General features: G+C 46.3%; 1 protein-coding gene across 5 annotated transcripts in view; it reads right to left on the bottom strand.

Moving 5' to 3' along the window:
• The window catches only part of LOC104333995 (SMG7 nonsense mediated mRNA decay factor), a 58,441-nt gene that overhangs the window by 17,134 nt on the left and 25,421 nt on the right, over positions 1–15,886 (bottom strand). For 4 of the 5 annotated variants that reach the window (XM_075422669.1, XM_075422674.1, XM_075422673.1 and 1 more), the window contains 8 exons: positions 15,545–15,716; positions 14,627–14,698; positions 13,739–13,889; positions 13,278–13,413; positions 10,449–10,611; positions 9,191–9,347; positions 433–503; positions 40–100 (listed from right to left, as the gene is read on the bottom strand). In XM_075422669.1, coding sequence (XP_075278784.1) covers positions 40–100; positions 433–503; positions 9,191–9,347; positions 10,449–10,611; positions 13,278–13,413; positions 13,739–13,889; positions 14,627–14,698; positions 15,545–15,716 — 983 coding nt within the window. The remainder of the gene's footprint in view (positions 1–39; positions 101–432; positions 504–9,190; positions 9,348–10,448; positions 10,612–13,277; positions 13,414–13,738; positions 13,890–14,626; positions 14,699–15,544; positions 15,717–15,886) is intronic. The other variant, XM_075422671.1, reaches the window with a different exon arrangement.

Here is a 15,886-nt window from a genome sequence, read left to right as displayed (position 1 = left end):
TGATATCAGCAAGAGCAGTTTCCTTCAGCTGCCACCCACCTGAACGAGGGCCTCAGCGCCAAGAATCCTTGCAACTCAAATTCTTCTGGAAGGGGGGTTGCTGGTGAATAGACAGTAAAGAGCGTAAGGAAAGCATGAATACATTGAGTACAGTATCATAGGTAGGTACCTCAGCAAGGTCACTACACATAGCAAAGTGTTTTATTGACATGTTCATCTGTACTGGTCCACCCTGCAGCCTGAGGAGCTCAGGAATGATAAAGGGGAGCAAAGTCTGCTCGGCACGAGAAAGCAGCATTTGCGAAGTACTCATATGCACTAACACTAGAAGACAACTTGCTCCCTTACTTGCTCTTCAACTGCAATTCCCCACATCAGCAAAAACATGCATCGTTCCCGGTTCTTTACAGCACAGACTAAAAGCATTCTTACCATTATTACTGGACAGGTCTTCTTCATGAGGCTGGAAGCTGTTCAGAAGAGAAATCAGCCAGGGCCATATGCTACAAACCAGAACACAGACAAACTGTCAGTGAGAAGTACAGAACATGGAATCTACCCCCTTACTAAGCAAACACTGAACTCTGCTACAGACACAGCTTCCATTAATCCTTCGATTTCCAAGAAAAGTTGAAGTTTCTCCCAGGTATCAGGGAAATCACCGCTTTCCTGAAGAACTTAAAGTTTTTTCAAAGGTCAGTCTGAAGTTGCCAAGGAAGCCAGACTCTTGCAGCGTAGTGTTCACTATCCACCAAGTCAGAAAGCCTACTACGAATTTAAGTAGACAAAACCATTGCATGAGCAGAAGTTCAGAGCTCCTGTTTGCAATTCATGTTTTCCAGTCCCAAGCTGACTGCTCTCAAGGCACTGTAAATTAATCAGCTGGGAAGCAAAACAGTTTATCAAGCTATAGCTCTGCAGAAATACTTCTGTTCTGCGACCATTGACACTGTACTGCAGCAGTGAAACAGTTACCAGGAAGGTAAGGAGATCTAGTAAGGGTTGCACCGAGTAAGACCATTAAACTAGGGGTTAACTGGCAGTCTCCCTGCCTTGCACTGGCAATACCAGTACAAGCTGCGACTGGAAATTCTTTACAAAGGCCCTGAAGCAAATAAGTCAAAAATCTCAACGATCACTGCATAGGTGGTTAACATTTAACTGCAACCAACAGGCTGCTTTCTCCTGTTTTTTTTAAAAGCTCCAACCCAAAAGTCTAAGCATTCTTTTTCTGCTTTAGAGGTGGGCACCAAGTCCATGGAGGCAAGAGAAAACTATTTTTGGGAAGTGCCTGCTGTGCTCAGTGTTAGTGAAATGAACCTGCCCTCCCTCCGCAAGGCTTTCAGCCACATCCAGCACCTGGATTGGAGAACGCAATGTGCACCTGTCCTGGGTTTGGCCAGGACAGGGTTAATTTTCACTGGACTCCAGGAAGGGGCACAGCCGGGGGGCGGGGGCTGACCCCACCTGGCCAAACAGAGCCCAGTATTCCATACCATGTGCCGTCACGCTGGGTTCCGGTGGGGGGGGGGCGGCGCAGCGGGAAGGCTCTCGCGGCTTAGGGGGGCGCAGCGCCAGTGCTGTTTCGGGAGAGCGGCTGTCTGGGCCGGACGGTTCGTTGCTGTGTTTTCTCCTTATTTGTATCGTTGTTCCTGTTTTCCCTCTGTTTGCTGTTCTGTTAAACTGCCCTTATCCCGACCCACCGGTTTCTGCCTCTTTCTTTTCATTCTCCTCCGCACGCCGGCGGGGGGAGGGGCGGCCGCGTGGCGCTTTTGTTGCCGGCAGCAGCCGAAACTGAAACATTTAAATTGGCGCCCAGACGTGGAGCGGGGATAACGGCAGGGCTGAGCAGCGGGTGTTAAAACTGCTTTCTTAGATTTTGTTAAATTTTGTTATAGGCATTTTTCTGTGTTAGTTAAATAGTCGCCCCTGTAAAACTAAAGAAAGACACAAAGAGAGCAGATCGCTCTGGGAGGGATGATGATGAGCCAGGGTCATCGCGGGAGATAGAGACAGAGATCATCACCCGGTCCCTGTCCCTGGGCGAGCTGCGAGACATGCAGAAAGATTTCAGCCGCCACCCAGGCGAGCACATTGTCACCTGGCTGCTGCGGTGCTGGGATAACGGGGCCAGCAGCTTAGAATTAGAGGGCAAGGAAGCCAAGCAGCTGGGATCCCTGGCCAGGGATGGGGGCATTGACAAGGCCATTGGGAAAAAGGAACAAGTCCTCAGCCTCTGGAGGAGACTTCTGTCAGGCGTGAGGGAGAGGTACCCCTTCAGTGACGATTTTGTATGCTGTCCTGGCAAGTGGACCAATATGGAAAGGGGTATTCAGTACTTGAGGGAATTAGCTGTGCGGGAGCTGGTTTACTGTGACACAGACGATGAGCAGGTACCCACAGACTCAGATGAACTCCAGTGCTCACAATCCATGTGGAGGAAGTTTGTGCGGAGTGCACCCTCCTCACATGCCAACTCACTGGCAGTTGTAAACTGGAAAGGTAAAGACGCACCAACAGTGGACGAGGTGGCTGTCAGACTCTGGCAATATGAGGAAAGTCTCTCTTCCTCCCTTGTCTCAGCTGTAAATAAATTGTCCCAGAAGGTCCAGCGACTCGAACAGAGTATGTCTTACTCCCCACCTGTACGGGCCAGTGTCTCAGCTATTAGGGGCAAGCGTTTCTCTGCTCAGGAGAGGGAATACAGAGGCTATACACCCCGAGGCAACCTGTGGTTTTACCTGCGTGACCACGGAGAGGACATGAGGAAGTGGGACGGAAAACCCACCTCAAGTCTAGAGGCCCGAGTACGTGAGTTGCAAGGTAAAACAATCACCAAAGGGGATTCTGTTAGGAAAAGTGCCGCTCCAGTTTCCAGAAGCCAGCTCTCCAGACCAGGTAGAAAGTTTGACCTTGATTCTGATCCTCTGGAGGGGACCTCCAAGTCATTTTTACAGCAAGTGAGCAGCAAATTCTCTGACGAGGATTAGAGGGGCCCTGCCTCCAGCCAGGTGGAGGAAAGGGACAACCGTGTCTATTGGACGGTGTGGATTCGGTGGCCTGGCACGTCAGATCCGCAAGAGTATGAAGCTCTAGTGGACAGTGGTGCACAGTGTACTTTAATGCCATCAGAGTTCAAAGGGTCAGAGTCCATTTGCATTTCGGGAGTGACAGGGGGGTCCCAAGAGCTGAGTGTACTGGAGGCTGAAGTGAGCCTCACTGGGCAGGACTGGCAGAAGCACCCCATTGTAACTGGCCCCGAGGCTCCGTGCATCCTTGGGATAGACTATCTTAGGAGAGGCTATTTCAAGGACCCAAAGGCGTATCGGTGGGCTTTTGGCATAGCTGCTGTGGAGACGGAGGAAATTAAACAGCTGTCCATTTTGCCTGGTCTCTCGGAGGATCCTTCCGTTGTGGGGTTGCTGAGGGTTGAAGAACAACAGGTGCCAATCGCGACCACAACGGTGCACCAGCGACAGTATCGTACCAACCGAGACTCCCTTCTCCCCATTCATCAGCTGATCCGCCAGCTGGAGAGTCAAGGAGTGATCAGCAAAACTCGCTCACCCTTTAATAGTCCCATATGGCCAGTGAGAAAATCTACTGGAGAGTGGAGACTGACAATAGACTACCGTGGCCTGAATGAAGTCACACCACCGCTGAGTGCTGCTGTGCCAGACATGCTAGAACTTCAATATCAGCTGGAGTCAAAGGCAGCCAAGTGGTACGCTACAATTGACATCGCTAATGCATTCTTCTCCATCCCTTTGGCAGCAGAGTGCAGGCCACAGTTTGCTTTCACCTGGAGGGGCATCCAGTACACCTGGAATCGACTGCCCCAGGGGTGGAAACACAGTCCCACCATTTGCCATGGACTAATCCAGACTGCACTGGAAAAGGGTGAAGCCCCAGAACATCTGCAGTACATCGACGACATCATTATATGGGGCGACACAGCGGAGGAGGTTTTCGAGAAAGGGGAGAAAATAGTTCAGATCCTTCTGAAAGCCGGTTTCGCCATTAAGCAAAGTAAAGTCAAGGGACCTGCGCAAGAGATCCAGTTTTTGGGAATAAAATGGCAGGATGGGCGCCGTCAAATCCCAATGGATGTCATCAACAAAATAGCAGCTATGTCTCCACCAACCAGCAAAAAGGAAGCACAGGCCTTCTTAGGTGTTGTGGGTTTTTGGAGGATGCACATCCCAAATTACAGCCAAATTGTGAGTCCTCTGTACCACGTGACCCGGAAGAAGAATGATTTTGAATGGGGCCCTGAGCAACGACAGGCATTTGAACAGATTAAACGGGAGATAGTTCATGCCGTAGCCCTTGGTCCAGTCCGGTCAGGGCAAGATGTTAAAAACGTGCTCTACACCGCAGCCGGGGAGAATGGCCCAACCTGGAGTCTCTGGCAGAAAGCACCAGGGGAGACTCGAGGTCGACCCCTGGGGTTCTGGAGCCGGGGATACAAAGGATCCGAGGCCCGCTATACTCCCACTGAAAAAGAGATTCTGGCAGCATATGAAGGCGTTCGAGCTGCTTCAGAAGTGGTCGGCACTGAAGCACAGCTCCTCCTAGCTCCACGATTGCCGGTCCTGGGCTGGATGTTCAAAGAGAGGGTCCCCTCTACGCATCATGCCACCGATGCTACGTGGAGTAAGTGGGTCGCTCTGATCACCCAGCGCGCCCGAATGGGAAACCCCAGTCGCCCAGGAATTCTGGAGGTCATCATGGACTGGCCAGAAGGCAAAGATTTTGGAGCATCGCCAGAGGAGGAGGTGACACGTGCTGAAGAGGCCCCACTGTATAACCAGCTGCCAGAAGATGAGAAACAGTATGCCCTGTTCACGGATGGATCCTGTCGCATTGTGGGGAAGCAGCGGAGGTGGAAGGCTGCTGTATGGAGCCCTACACGACAAGTCGCAGAAACTGCCGAGGGAGAAGGTGAGTCCAGCCAGTTTGCAGAGGTGAAAGCCATCCAGCTGGCTTTAGACTTTGCCAGTCAAGAGAAGTGGCCAGTGCTCTATCTTTACACCGACTCTTGGATGGTGGCCAATGCCTTGTGGGGGTGGCTGCAGCAATGGAAGAAGAACAACTGGCAGCGCAGAGGCAAACCTATCTGGGCTGCCCCATTGTGGCAAGATATTGCTGCCCAGCTAGAGCAGTTGGCTGTAAAAGTCCGTCACGTGGACGCCCACGTCCCTAAGAGTCGGGCCACTGAAGAACATCAAAACAACCACCAGGTAGATCAGGCTGCTAAGACTGAAGTGGCTCAGGTGGATCTGGACTGGCAACATAAGGGTGAACTCTTTATAGCTCGGTGGGCCCATGACACCTCGGGCCACCAAGGAAGAGACGCGACATACCGATGGGCTCGTGACCGAGGGGTGGACTTGACCATGGACACTATTGCACAGGTTATCCATGAATGTGAGACATGCGCTGCAATCAAGCAAGCCAAGCGGGTAAAGCCTCAGTGGTATGGAGGACGATGGCTAAAATATAAATATGGGGAGGCTTGGCAGATTGACTACATCACACTGCCACAAACCCGCCAAGGCAAGCGCTATGTGCTCACAATGGTGGAGGCCACCACTGGATGGCTGGAAACCTACCCTGTGCCCCATGCCACCGCCCGGAATACCATCCTGGGCCTGGAAAAACAAGTCCTGTGGCGACATGGCACTCCCGAAAGAATCGAGTCAGACAACGGGACTCACTTTCGCAACAGCCTCATAGACACCTGGGCCAAAGAACACGGTATCGAGTGGGTGTATCACATCCCCTACCATGCACCAGCCTCTGGAAAGACTGAACGTTACAATGGGCTGCTAAAAACCACTTTGAGGGCAATGGGGGGTGGGACTTTCAAAAATTGGGATACCCATTTAGCAAAGGCCACCTGGTTGGTTAACACCAGAGGGTCCACCAACCGGGCTGGTCCTGCCCAGTCAAAACCTCAGCGCCCCGTAGAAGGGGATAAAGTCCCTGTAGTGCACATGCGGAACATGTTAGGGAAGACGGTTTGGGTTAGTCCTGCCTCGGGCAAAGGCAAGCCCGTCCGGGGGATTGCTTTTGCTCAAGGACCTGGGTGTACCTGGTGGGTAATGCGGAAGGATGGGGGAAGTCCGATGTGTACCTCATGGGGATTTGATTTTGGGCGAGAATAGTCCATAAATAAATTGTATAAAGTTAGTTGTTAAATAACCCTGTCACTGTCTGTTATCACTGTTATAATTGTTATATTTTGTACCAGTAGTAGCATAGTAAGAATCGTCCAGATTAAAGAAGGATGGACTTTTCCGATGAAAACCTAGCAGAGCACAGCGATGATGGAACTGGACCTGGTTTTCAACAACTGGCATCCAGCAACTTCATCAAGATCAACATCTCCTGCAGACTGTGGGCACGGGCCGCACCAGATACATCAGCCGTGAGCTCCGGATGCAGCAAGTGACCGCCCATCACCACACATCACCTCTCCTGCCACAGAAGACCATTATGACAGATGGAGCCTGAAGTCATGGATTAAATGAACTCAACGGACACTTTAGAGTGATGATCCATAGACTAAGGGAATGATATCTGGAGACAGGAGAAGTGGTGGTGATCAACTGGACAATGGGGGACCTGGGCATGATGTAGATGGTATGGAATAAGGGGTGGATAGTGTCCTGGGTTTGGCCAGGACAGGGTTAATTTTCACTGGACTCCAGGAAGGGGCACAGCCGGGGGGTGGGGGCTGACCCCACCTGGCCAAACAGAGCCCAGTATTCCATACCATGTGCCGTCACGCTGGGTTCCGGTGGGGGGGGGGCGGCGCAGCGGGAAGGCTCTCGCGGCTTAGGGGGGCGCAGCGCCAGTGCTGTTCGCGAGAGCGGCTGTCTGGGCCGGACGGTTCGTTGTTGTGTTTTCTCCTTATTTGTATCGTTGTTGTTCCTGTTTTCCCTCTGTTTGCTGTTCTGTTAAACTGCCCTTATCCCGACCCACCGGTTTCTGCCTCTTTCTTTTCATTCTCCTCCGCACGCCGGCGGGGGGAGGGGCGGCCGCGTGGCGCTTTTGTTGCCGGCGGCAGCCGAAACCGAAACAGCACCCGAAAGCCTGAGGTCAGCTGCTTTCCTGCACGGCCGCCGCAGGGACTGGAAACGTTACGGTTAGGCTTATTCTCTGTGCTAAACTAAGCAACAGCTCCTTCCCCTGACTGACAAGGAACTGAAGGAGGAAAAAAAAGGAGAGTGCAAGTCTGTTACAACCTACAATAAACTGCAATCTTCCTGTACAACATCTGAAATAATGAGATTTCATAATAAGAGATCTCTAAAGAAGAGTGATGTAGTGACGCACGTGAAAATCTAGACCTAACGTGGCTTCCACAGGGCAGGTTTGGAAAACTCCTTTCCAAAGAGCAGACACTAGTATTGATATAGTAGTTTCTGTCCTCAGATCCTGCCTTCAGATTCATCTACTTTTGTAGGTAAACACACTTCCTTTCTACTTTGGATGCTCATCCAGTCTGGGGTAGGATTAATTGTCTATAGGAAAGTAAAAAACAGAGTGCGGACAACCAAAAGCTTAAAAAGGAATACAAGTTATTTCTTGAACCAAGAGCACAACTAAGTATGAATTCAGAGAAAGGCAGACTTTTCAATATAAAACAGACATCATGTTATTAAACAGAGGCCAATAAAGGGTGTGTGGCTCTGTGTGTGCGTTTGTGTAGTCTGCAAACAATGACTGTCATTGGGATCTTCCAACAGAAATAAAAAATAAAACTCTCATCCTTACAAACAGTGGGGAAGACGGACAGTCCTCTCGACTTCTTAGAGCCAACAAACGTGAGGGCTGCTAGCTAATGCCCATTCTGACAAATCCTAGTGGTACTTCACTTTCTTTTAAACTTCACCTGTGCATTTTACAGCTGTTTGCTGCCCACTTCATGGCTCCTTTGTATGAAGAGTACCTGAGGACATCATGTTATCACATCACAGACGTAAAACCCAGGTATGTTCTTTAAAGAGAGCCTGATAGCTCTATGGACAGAGGGACCTACTCTGGCTAACTCAACATATACACTCCCATCCAAAGATTCTTTTTGCTACTCCATAAAGTACTGCCTGCATCTCCTCTCTGCAAGGACTACTTTACATCAGGTAGTAATCTTCCCTATTAAAATACTGGTATAAAGTCTTCCTTCAGAATAGGCATACAGCAATAGTTATTACTATCTCAAAACAATTTGTGAACTCTTATTTTCCTTAATCTTGCCTTCAGGAACTCTGGAATTGAAGGTCCCAGAGCTCCAAGGCTTGAGGTTTTGCACACATTTGAGCAAGTCTTCTTGCTCATTTAGCAAACTGAGGTTAATAGGGACCCCTGCTCCCCACACTTCAATGCACAGACAGCGTGAGCCTTGGCTAGAATCGCATCTTACAGCGCACGCTGCACAGAGAGCTGAAACCACTGCGGCACATCGCACAAGATCAGCCAAGCAAGCTGGCTTCACACTGTTTTCCTTATAGTGGCCACCCTAGGAAAAATACTCATCCAGCTGTGTCAGTAACAGTCACTTCAATCTGAAGAAACATCTAGGAGGCCAGAAACACTTTATTAAATGGCTACAATTCTTGAAAAGTTAACAGGCTGGTGAGTTTTGAACTATTTAAGCCTAAATTTGAGATTAGAGGCAGAAGTGAAAAATCACAGCAACAGCACAGAACAGTAACATCTGTGCTGACATTTAGAGACCCCCTGTACCAAATTCAGTTTAATTCCTGGATGACGAGCCAAGAAAACTGGATTCCAGCACTGCCCAAGAGATGGCTTCACGCACAAAATTAAGGTAAGTATTCTCCTGTCACCTACCTCAATAAATATGAGAAACAATTTCAATAGATCAGAGTAAGGGTACACTCAGTGGTCATGCTCAACTCAGACATTATGAAGTAGATCCCTCTGATCGTAAAAAAAAAAAGTTACATGCAAACCAAAAGCCAATTAAAACAGTGAATTTGCTCATGGAGCCCCCAAGTCTCATGTTTTGTTTCATGAACTTTTTAGCACATACATTCTCTATCATTTTGCTGTCTGGAATAATGAGCTGTATGATCACTTTTCCTATTACTAATTTGTGGATCATCAGATATTTTTACTTTATGCAGTCAAATGTATCAAAAGAAAGATTAACACTCACTACCGTCTTTCATCGACCACTGCCTCCTGGAAAACACTGGGCCTTAGCTTCAGCCAGTCCATTGAAACCTTCACAGCCGGAAGAGGATATGCGGCCCCAGAGTCCTCCTGGTAGTCATTTTGTAAAGGACACTTGCACAGAACTCCAAGAAAGAACACTAGAAACAGAGCAGGAGAAAAACAAAAAGAAACAAACCAAAATCGATGCAGGAATGACACCTTAAAGCTGACCAAATAACCTAATCAAACACATGCCATCCATAAAAAACTATCTTTAAGAGCTAGTTCTTTAGAACAAAACAGCCCAATTACTTGACGCTAAAAAAATCCACCAGCAGATTAGAACATCTTTTCTCAACGGAGTTTTCTACCATGAAGCAGAACCTTGGTGGTTTTTCCCCCTTCTCTTTAAGTATCACGGCAAATAATTTTGGTAAGTTAACAAAATCCAGTGAGACAAGCCTATCACAAAACTATTCATTCATTTATTTAAGATAGTTGAGCTGATCATTTCTCAATCTGCATTTTATCCTCTTTCCCAGCCCAGCAGGCACAGAAATCCACTGCAGCCAACTCTGCAGGAAGGCACCCAGCTCAGATCCACCAGAGCACACAGCTGAGAAACAGAAACCGCACCAGTGTGACCATGGTGCTTTCAAAATCAGCTCCAGGCTGGAATCCACAGAAATTCAGCTACTCAGCAATTTAGGTGTTTACGAACAAGGCCAAGCTGATCACGGGCCGGATCAGGTTAAGCAAATCAGCATTATGTGGCTAGAATCTAAAATGCTCTGTGCTCACTCCCACTTCTCTGCTGGTTGATATTATCAAGAGCACAGAAGCAGGTGAGGTCCTAGTTCAGCCAACTTCACCTTCAGTCCTGTTGAATCATAACTAGCTCCATTCAAAGCAACTCAAAGCGCATTGCGGCCAACCGTGGAGCAGCCCCCCATGTGTGGTACTACCCACTGCCAAACTTGATCCAACTTTGCACCCAAGTTAAAGTGTTCTTCCAGAACCAGGAAAAAGATGCAGAGTTCTGTAGGTCTTCAAATGGACTAAGTCCAGGGCACAGAAATCCAGCACTAAGACATAAATAATCCTGCGCAACCATCTCCTCTCTTACCTTTCTCCCGTAACGTCCCTTCTCATTGCTTATCTCACACAACCATTAAGCTAGACGCTGACAGGAAATTACTAATGGATCCCACGTAAAAACAAAAGAGCAGTACAAAAATCAACTGGTTTTCATAACTCACTGAAGAGAGCTAGTAACTGTGTCCAGCAGAGCTGCTCATCCTGGCTGTAGCTGTGTTGCTCCGTTTCGTTGCTGAAGTCTCGCAGGTGATGTAGTTGAAACAGATTGATGACAGTAATATGTACTAACTGCTGAGAATTGAAGGCCTTTTGGAATAACAACCTCTGCAACAAAAACACGCAGTCAATGTATGGATTTTTATATAGCAAAGCACACACTTGAAAGGATTAGTAGCTGCTGCTTCACTGCTTGACTAATGCTTCTGCCCTTAGGCAACATTCATTCTAGATTTTCTTTTCAGGTCATCCCTATTAGCACGGCACTGGGCTTCCCAGGAGAGCACGGGCAGATGGCCACTGTTAGGTCCAAGGTTGTTGCTCGTACATCAACTCATACGCACAACAAACCAACACCCCCTTGACGGTTCTCTTTGACAGCAAGTGTCACTTTAATGTGCAATGACAGCACTGCAGCACAACCGCAAGAATTGTGCAGAGGCATGAATATCCACTGTATTTTTCAGTCTTTCAAAGAAACAGTACGGAGAAGGTGACATTTTAAAAAAAAAAAAACAGGAAAATCTAAATCCTGTGCAGTTACGTATTAAAGACTACTCTACATCCGACTTCGTGGGTCATGGAATGCCATGGTGGACTAACACAGCGTGAGCTATTTAAAAATGCGTTTCAGTAACTATGCTGCAAAAGACACCTTTCTCAGAACAGGAAAAGCAACTTCAATGCTTTTTTTGGAGCATTGTGGAAAAAAAGGAGATATCCCAAACCATAACAAACTCATCTTCGGACACAACAGTCAGGGAGGCAAGCACAGTAACCAGTGCAAGCACCAGGAAAAGGCTTGAGCTCTGTGTTCAACCTTGATTTTTAGTTCAGGGCATCAAGCCCAGAGACCGGCAGAGCTGTCAGCAGCGGACTCACGGGCCTGGCTGAACACTCCTAACCCTACAACTGCTCTCCTCAGAGGTCAAGTCAGCCACATGGTTAAAAGTGACTACCCACCATACAGCCAATTTCACATCCACATTCAACCCACTTCAGTCAGAAGAGCTGCTCCCTAGTAAATTAAGCCTTATGTTGCATAATGTAAACCAAAAAGTAATCTAAGCAACAAAGCAAGGCTCAATTAGCTCTCTTTTAACACTCTGGATCAGTCCAGAAAAATAAACACTGTTCCATGTGCCTGAGCAATGCTCATAATTATTGATTATAAGCATTGTGGAAAAAGCAGTACTTGTTCAACAGCCACCCTCACGCACAAGGAGAGAGATACAATTATTTCATTTGGAAACAACATTACTTGAACTCCCAGCGTTCAAGCAGCTCACATTCAACGCTCACAGAATTCACAAGTTGTGGGGATTTTTTGTCTGTTTGTTTTATTTTAAGGAATATTTGGACCTTGCTCTATCAGCCCAATTCAATGCAAAAATGCAAACAGGCACTGTGAAGAACATTCATAATTCTTTATATTGCTAAGACCATTTCCCTCTTTCTTCATTTTGAAAAGCATCTACATTTGCTCTGTTGAATGCATCCATACTACCTGCTCATTTTCCACAAATGAGGATGCTGCTGAAGCAGAGCAGTTTCCAAAAGGCACGTAACAGTTAATATAATGTCCACTTTGAAACTCTAGTACTTTGTATAAATACCTTACAAAATTATCTTTGTTTCAATCTTTGCTATACTGTCCAGCTTAATGAGCTGGCTACATAATTAATAGGTACCCGTGGATTTCCCAGAGGAAACATGTTCTGAACAGTTCTAGCCTACACGCAAATTAAGGTTGCACTGGAATATTGTTTTTAAAGGCAAACTGCTGACAGGAGAAGCAAGTTGTCTGAGGAAGATTAAAAGCAGTGTTAATAACCAATGGGAGTGAGTAAACACCATCCAAAAATTAACCTCTCGAAATTCCTGAGGCAACTAAGCCAAGGCTTCCCAGATGAATCAGGTGCTTTTAACAGGTATCCAAGAATCACTCCAGTTAAAGAGCAGCAAATCAACTACAGTCATTGATTTCTCCTGTATTTCCACCAGTAACGCAGCACGGGTCAAGTGACAAAAAAATCCTGCTATCTGCAGAAGTCAGAACTATCCAGTGTTAGCTTCAATGCAAACCTTCTGTAACTGGTGTCCTGGTTTCAGCTGGGAGAGAGTCAGTTTTCTTCTTGCTGTGTTCTGAGTTTAGCATGAGAAGGATGTTGGTAACACTGATGTTTTTAGCTGTTGCTAAGAAATCAAGGAGCTTTTTTCAGTTTCCCATGTTTGGCTAATGAGCAGGTGTACAAGAGCTGGGAGGGAGCACAGCCAGGCAGCTAACCCAAGCTGGCCAACGGAAATATTCCACCCCATAGACGTCGTATTCAGTATATAAATGGGGGTTGGCTGGAGGGCAGGTACCTTTTCTGGGAGTTCCACTTTTCTGTGGATTTAGCGAGTCCCGCGATTTCTGCTCAGGGACTAGCTGCGCAATCAGTTGTCAGGCGGTCAGAACATCGTACCGTGTTATCACTTGTTTTGCATATTCTTTATTATTATTCCTTCTTTTGTTGTTTTATTAAGCTGTCCCTATCCCAACACAGAGTTTTACTTTTTGTCCATTCTCCTCGCCGTCCCACTGCCACGGGCAGAGAGCGAGGGAGCTGCATGGTCCTAGTTGCTGGCTGCCAGGTTAAACCAAAACAACTGGCTACTTGAGCTTCCTGTATTTTAGCACGTGAAAATGTAATTATTGGGCTGTAATTTCAGAATATGGCTGCTAAAAATACTCTCCTCAATACACTAATTAATATGTTGTTAGGACTAACCTTGAACTGTTCTTCCAGCTTTTCTCGAAGAGGGCTCAGCTTCTCCAAGCTCTTACTCAGGTACACATGGCCATGGAATTTAATAAATGCCTTGATGAAGTCAGACACGCTCCATCGAGTCTTCACCTCATCACGACTACATTCAGAACAGAAATACCCAACTTCAGTCTTTGGAATTAGACACAGCTGCACATAACATTACATACTTTTTCTATGGAGTGAATGCCCACACAAAGCTACTTTTTCACATTGGCACCATATACTTATTTCCTGCATTCGCTGTTCACGCTCAGAAGCATCCCAGACACAAACTATTCTTTATTCCAGTATGTTCTGACTGTATGGGGGTCGACGAACTTCTGTTTCTACTACCAATATGAATAACTTCTGGCAAAGGAGGTATGTTTGGAAGAAGTCTCCTCCATCTTGTCTGAGCAGAAACACTTTCTGCTTAGTCTTACCTTTCCAGTGCTTTAGAAAGTGCTTTTTGTAGGTTAGTGGAGGCAGCTGGGAAAGGAAACTTCACAGCAATGCTTCTGCAGTAGTAGAAAATTGTGGTCAAGTGGTCTCCTTTGGAGGAAGCTAGAATAGCCAACTGATTATAAGGCTGACCTAAGAGAGAAAAAGACAAGTTGTCCAACAAGTTGTCATGGAGTGAAGAGTGCCAAATTTCTGAATAAGCGTGGGCACTTTAAAACGGAGCACAAAGTTCTAAAACCTTCATCATACGAGGTTAAGATTCATCTGCTGACCCTTTTACTCCAACCTCATACCGTACCACTCAAAGGAAAAAGCTTCCAAACTTGCAGTACATTTTTTCTTATTTGCTGGTGGTGGGGTTTTTTTTGTGTTGTGATTTTTTTTTTTTAAACACATGCTTTAAAATTGGACAACAAATATGGTGTAAAAAGCTAGATACCTGAACTAAAGAAGCTCTTAACTTGCACGAGCGACTTAAAAAGTCCGATTTTAGCTACGAAACTTTACAAACTGGCACTTGAACAAACAAAAGAAAAAAATGCCACTGGTAGGCAAGTTTTCACTAATTGTACTTTGTAACACATGAAACTAACACAGTATAATGTAGCACTTGTGAAGCCTTGGAGTGAAGCTGTGCATTAACTTCTTGGGTTTTTTAATCTTTACAAAAAGGAGACAAGTAACACAGATCAGGCAAATAGCTATTATCTAAATGATTTACCAACAAGTTAGGCTTTGTTGCATGATTGTTTTTGGTATTTAGGGAGGAAGGCTTATACAAAATCTCAAGTTTCCAACTGCCATACAAGAAGAGCAATACCCCAAATCTTCCTCTGGAATGATGAACCTAAAAGGTATCTCAGACTCACCATTGGAAGGGACAAGCTGAGCTGCATGTCTGTAGTAAGACTCTGCCTGGCTGGTCTGATTCCTATAGCGAGCTAAGCAAACAGGAAAAAAAAAAACAGATTGAGGCATAAAATTCAACTCTCCACATTTACTTTAATACAACCCAGTTTACCTGAAGAGCACTTTACACTTAGCTTAGAAATAAGCATCAGAAGAACATACAATTACACCAAGCAGCATGAAGATTGAAAACGCTGAATTTTAAGGTGGTTCTTTTTCCTCAGATCCTATTGTCACAGCTTACTAGCTCTTACTTAGAAAGATGTTGTGCCAACAGCGTCCCATCCAAACAGCTAGAAATCCTGTTCATACTTCTTGGCACAATCAGCATCTAGATCTACTTTTAGGTTACTACAAAAGCAATTGCAGATTCCTGTGAAAAGAGAACTTTCTACAACACCTAGTTCTACTCCAGTCAACGAAGACATAAATCTGTTGAACTTAAGGTAAAAGAGAAACGTCGTTTATGAAAGGCTGGGTGTGTAACTGTTGCCTTTGCATACAAGATTTAAAAGTAATGTTCCGAAATGGAGAAGTACGCTAGCCTGCTGCAACAAGCTTTTGTAATAGTTACCGGTTTCAACATTTCACTATGCCTACCAGCTATAAAATGATTAGCATGCTAGAAGACAGATTTTAGCAAATCACTAGAAAGCTTGTGATTAACTGTCTCCATGCGTTAATGTGTAACACACATTAGAAAAGTCTAGCAGCGCTGCTTTCCAGACCTTTCCCCTGCAGCAACCACCAAACCTACAATCAGCTATTAGCTACTCATTTGGAGCGCGCTCAGTCTAGCAGTCACCCAGGGTATGCACTGATCCCTCTCTAGGATGGCTGAACACATGCAGAACCCAGTTTTTCCTTCAAAAACTCACCAATATCTCCAAGGTGGACAAGGCAGTGCTGGCAGATGTAAGAGCAGGAGCTAGACTGCGGCTTCACTATGGCGCTGGTGTGCGTCTGTTTATTGCTAATGATTCCCAGCTGGGAAGACTTTACACGACATGGCAAGTCTACATTAAAAACTGTGCACAATTCCTGTAATAACTGGAAAAACAGGTCTAGTTTAGTAGCAGCTAGAGACAGTAATCAGGAAAGTACTGAAACAACAGACAAACCAACAGAGCATCACTCGGAGGCGTGGATTAGCTAAACATACTTGAAGAGAACAAGCCTAGGTTACTGAAAGAGAGACTTGAAATTACATTCTCTAGGCA

The sequence above is a fragment of the Opisthocomus hoazin genome, chromosome 6, assembly GCF_030867145.1.
Source record: "Opisthocomus hoazin isolate bOpiHoa1 chromosome 6, bOpiHoa1.hap1, whole genome shotgun sequence".
In the NCBI taxonomy this organism is placed as follows: Eukaryota; Metazoa; Chordata; class Aves; order Opisthocomiformes; family Opisthocomidae; genus Opisthocomus; species Opisthocomus hoazin.
The sequence above is the reverse complement of the archived record's forward strand: the minus strand, read 5'-3'. Positions and strand labels throughout refer to the sequence as shown.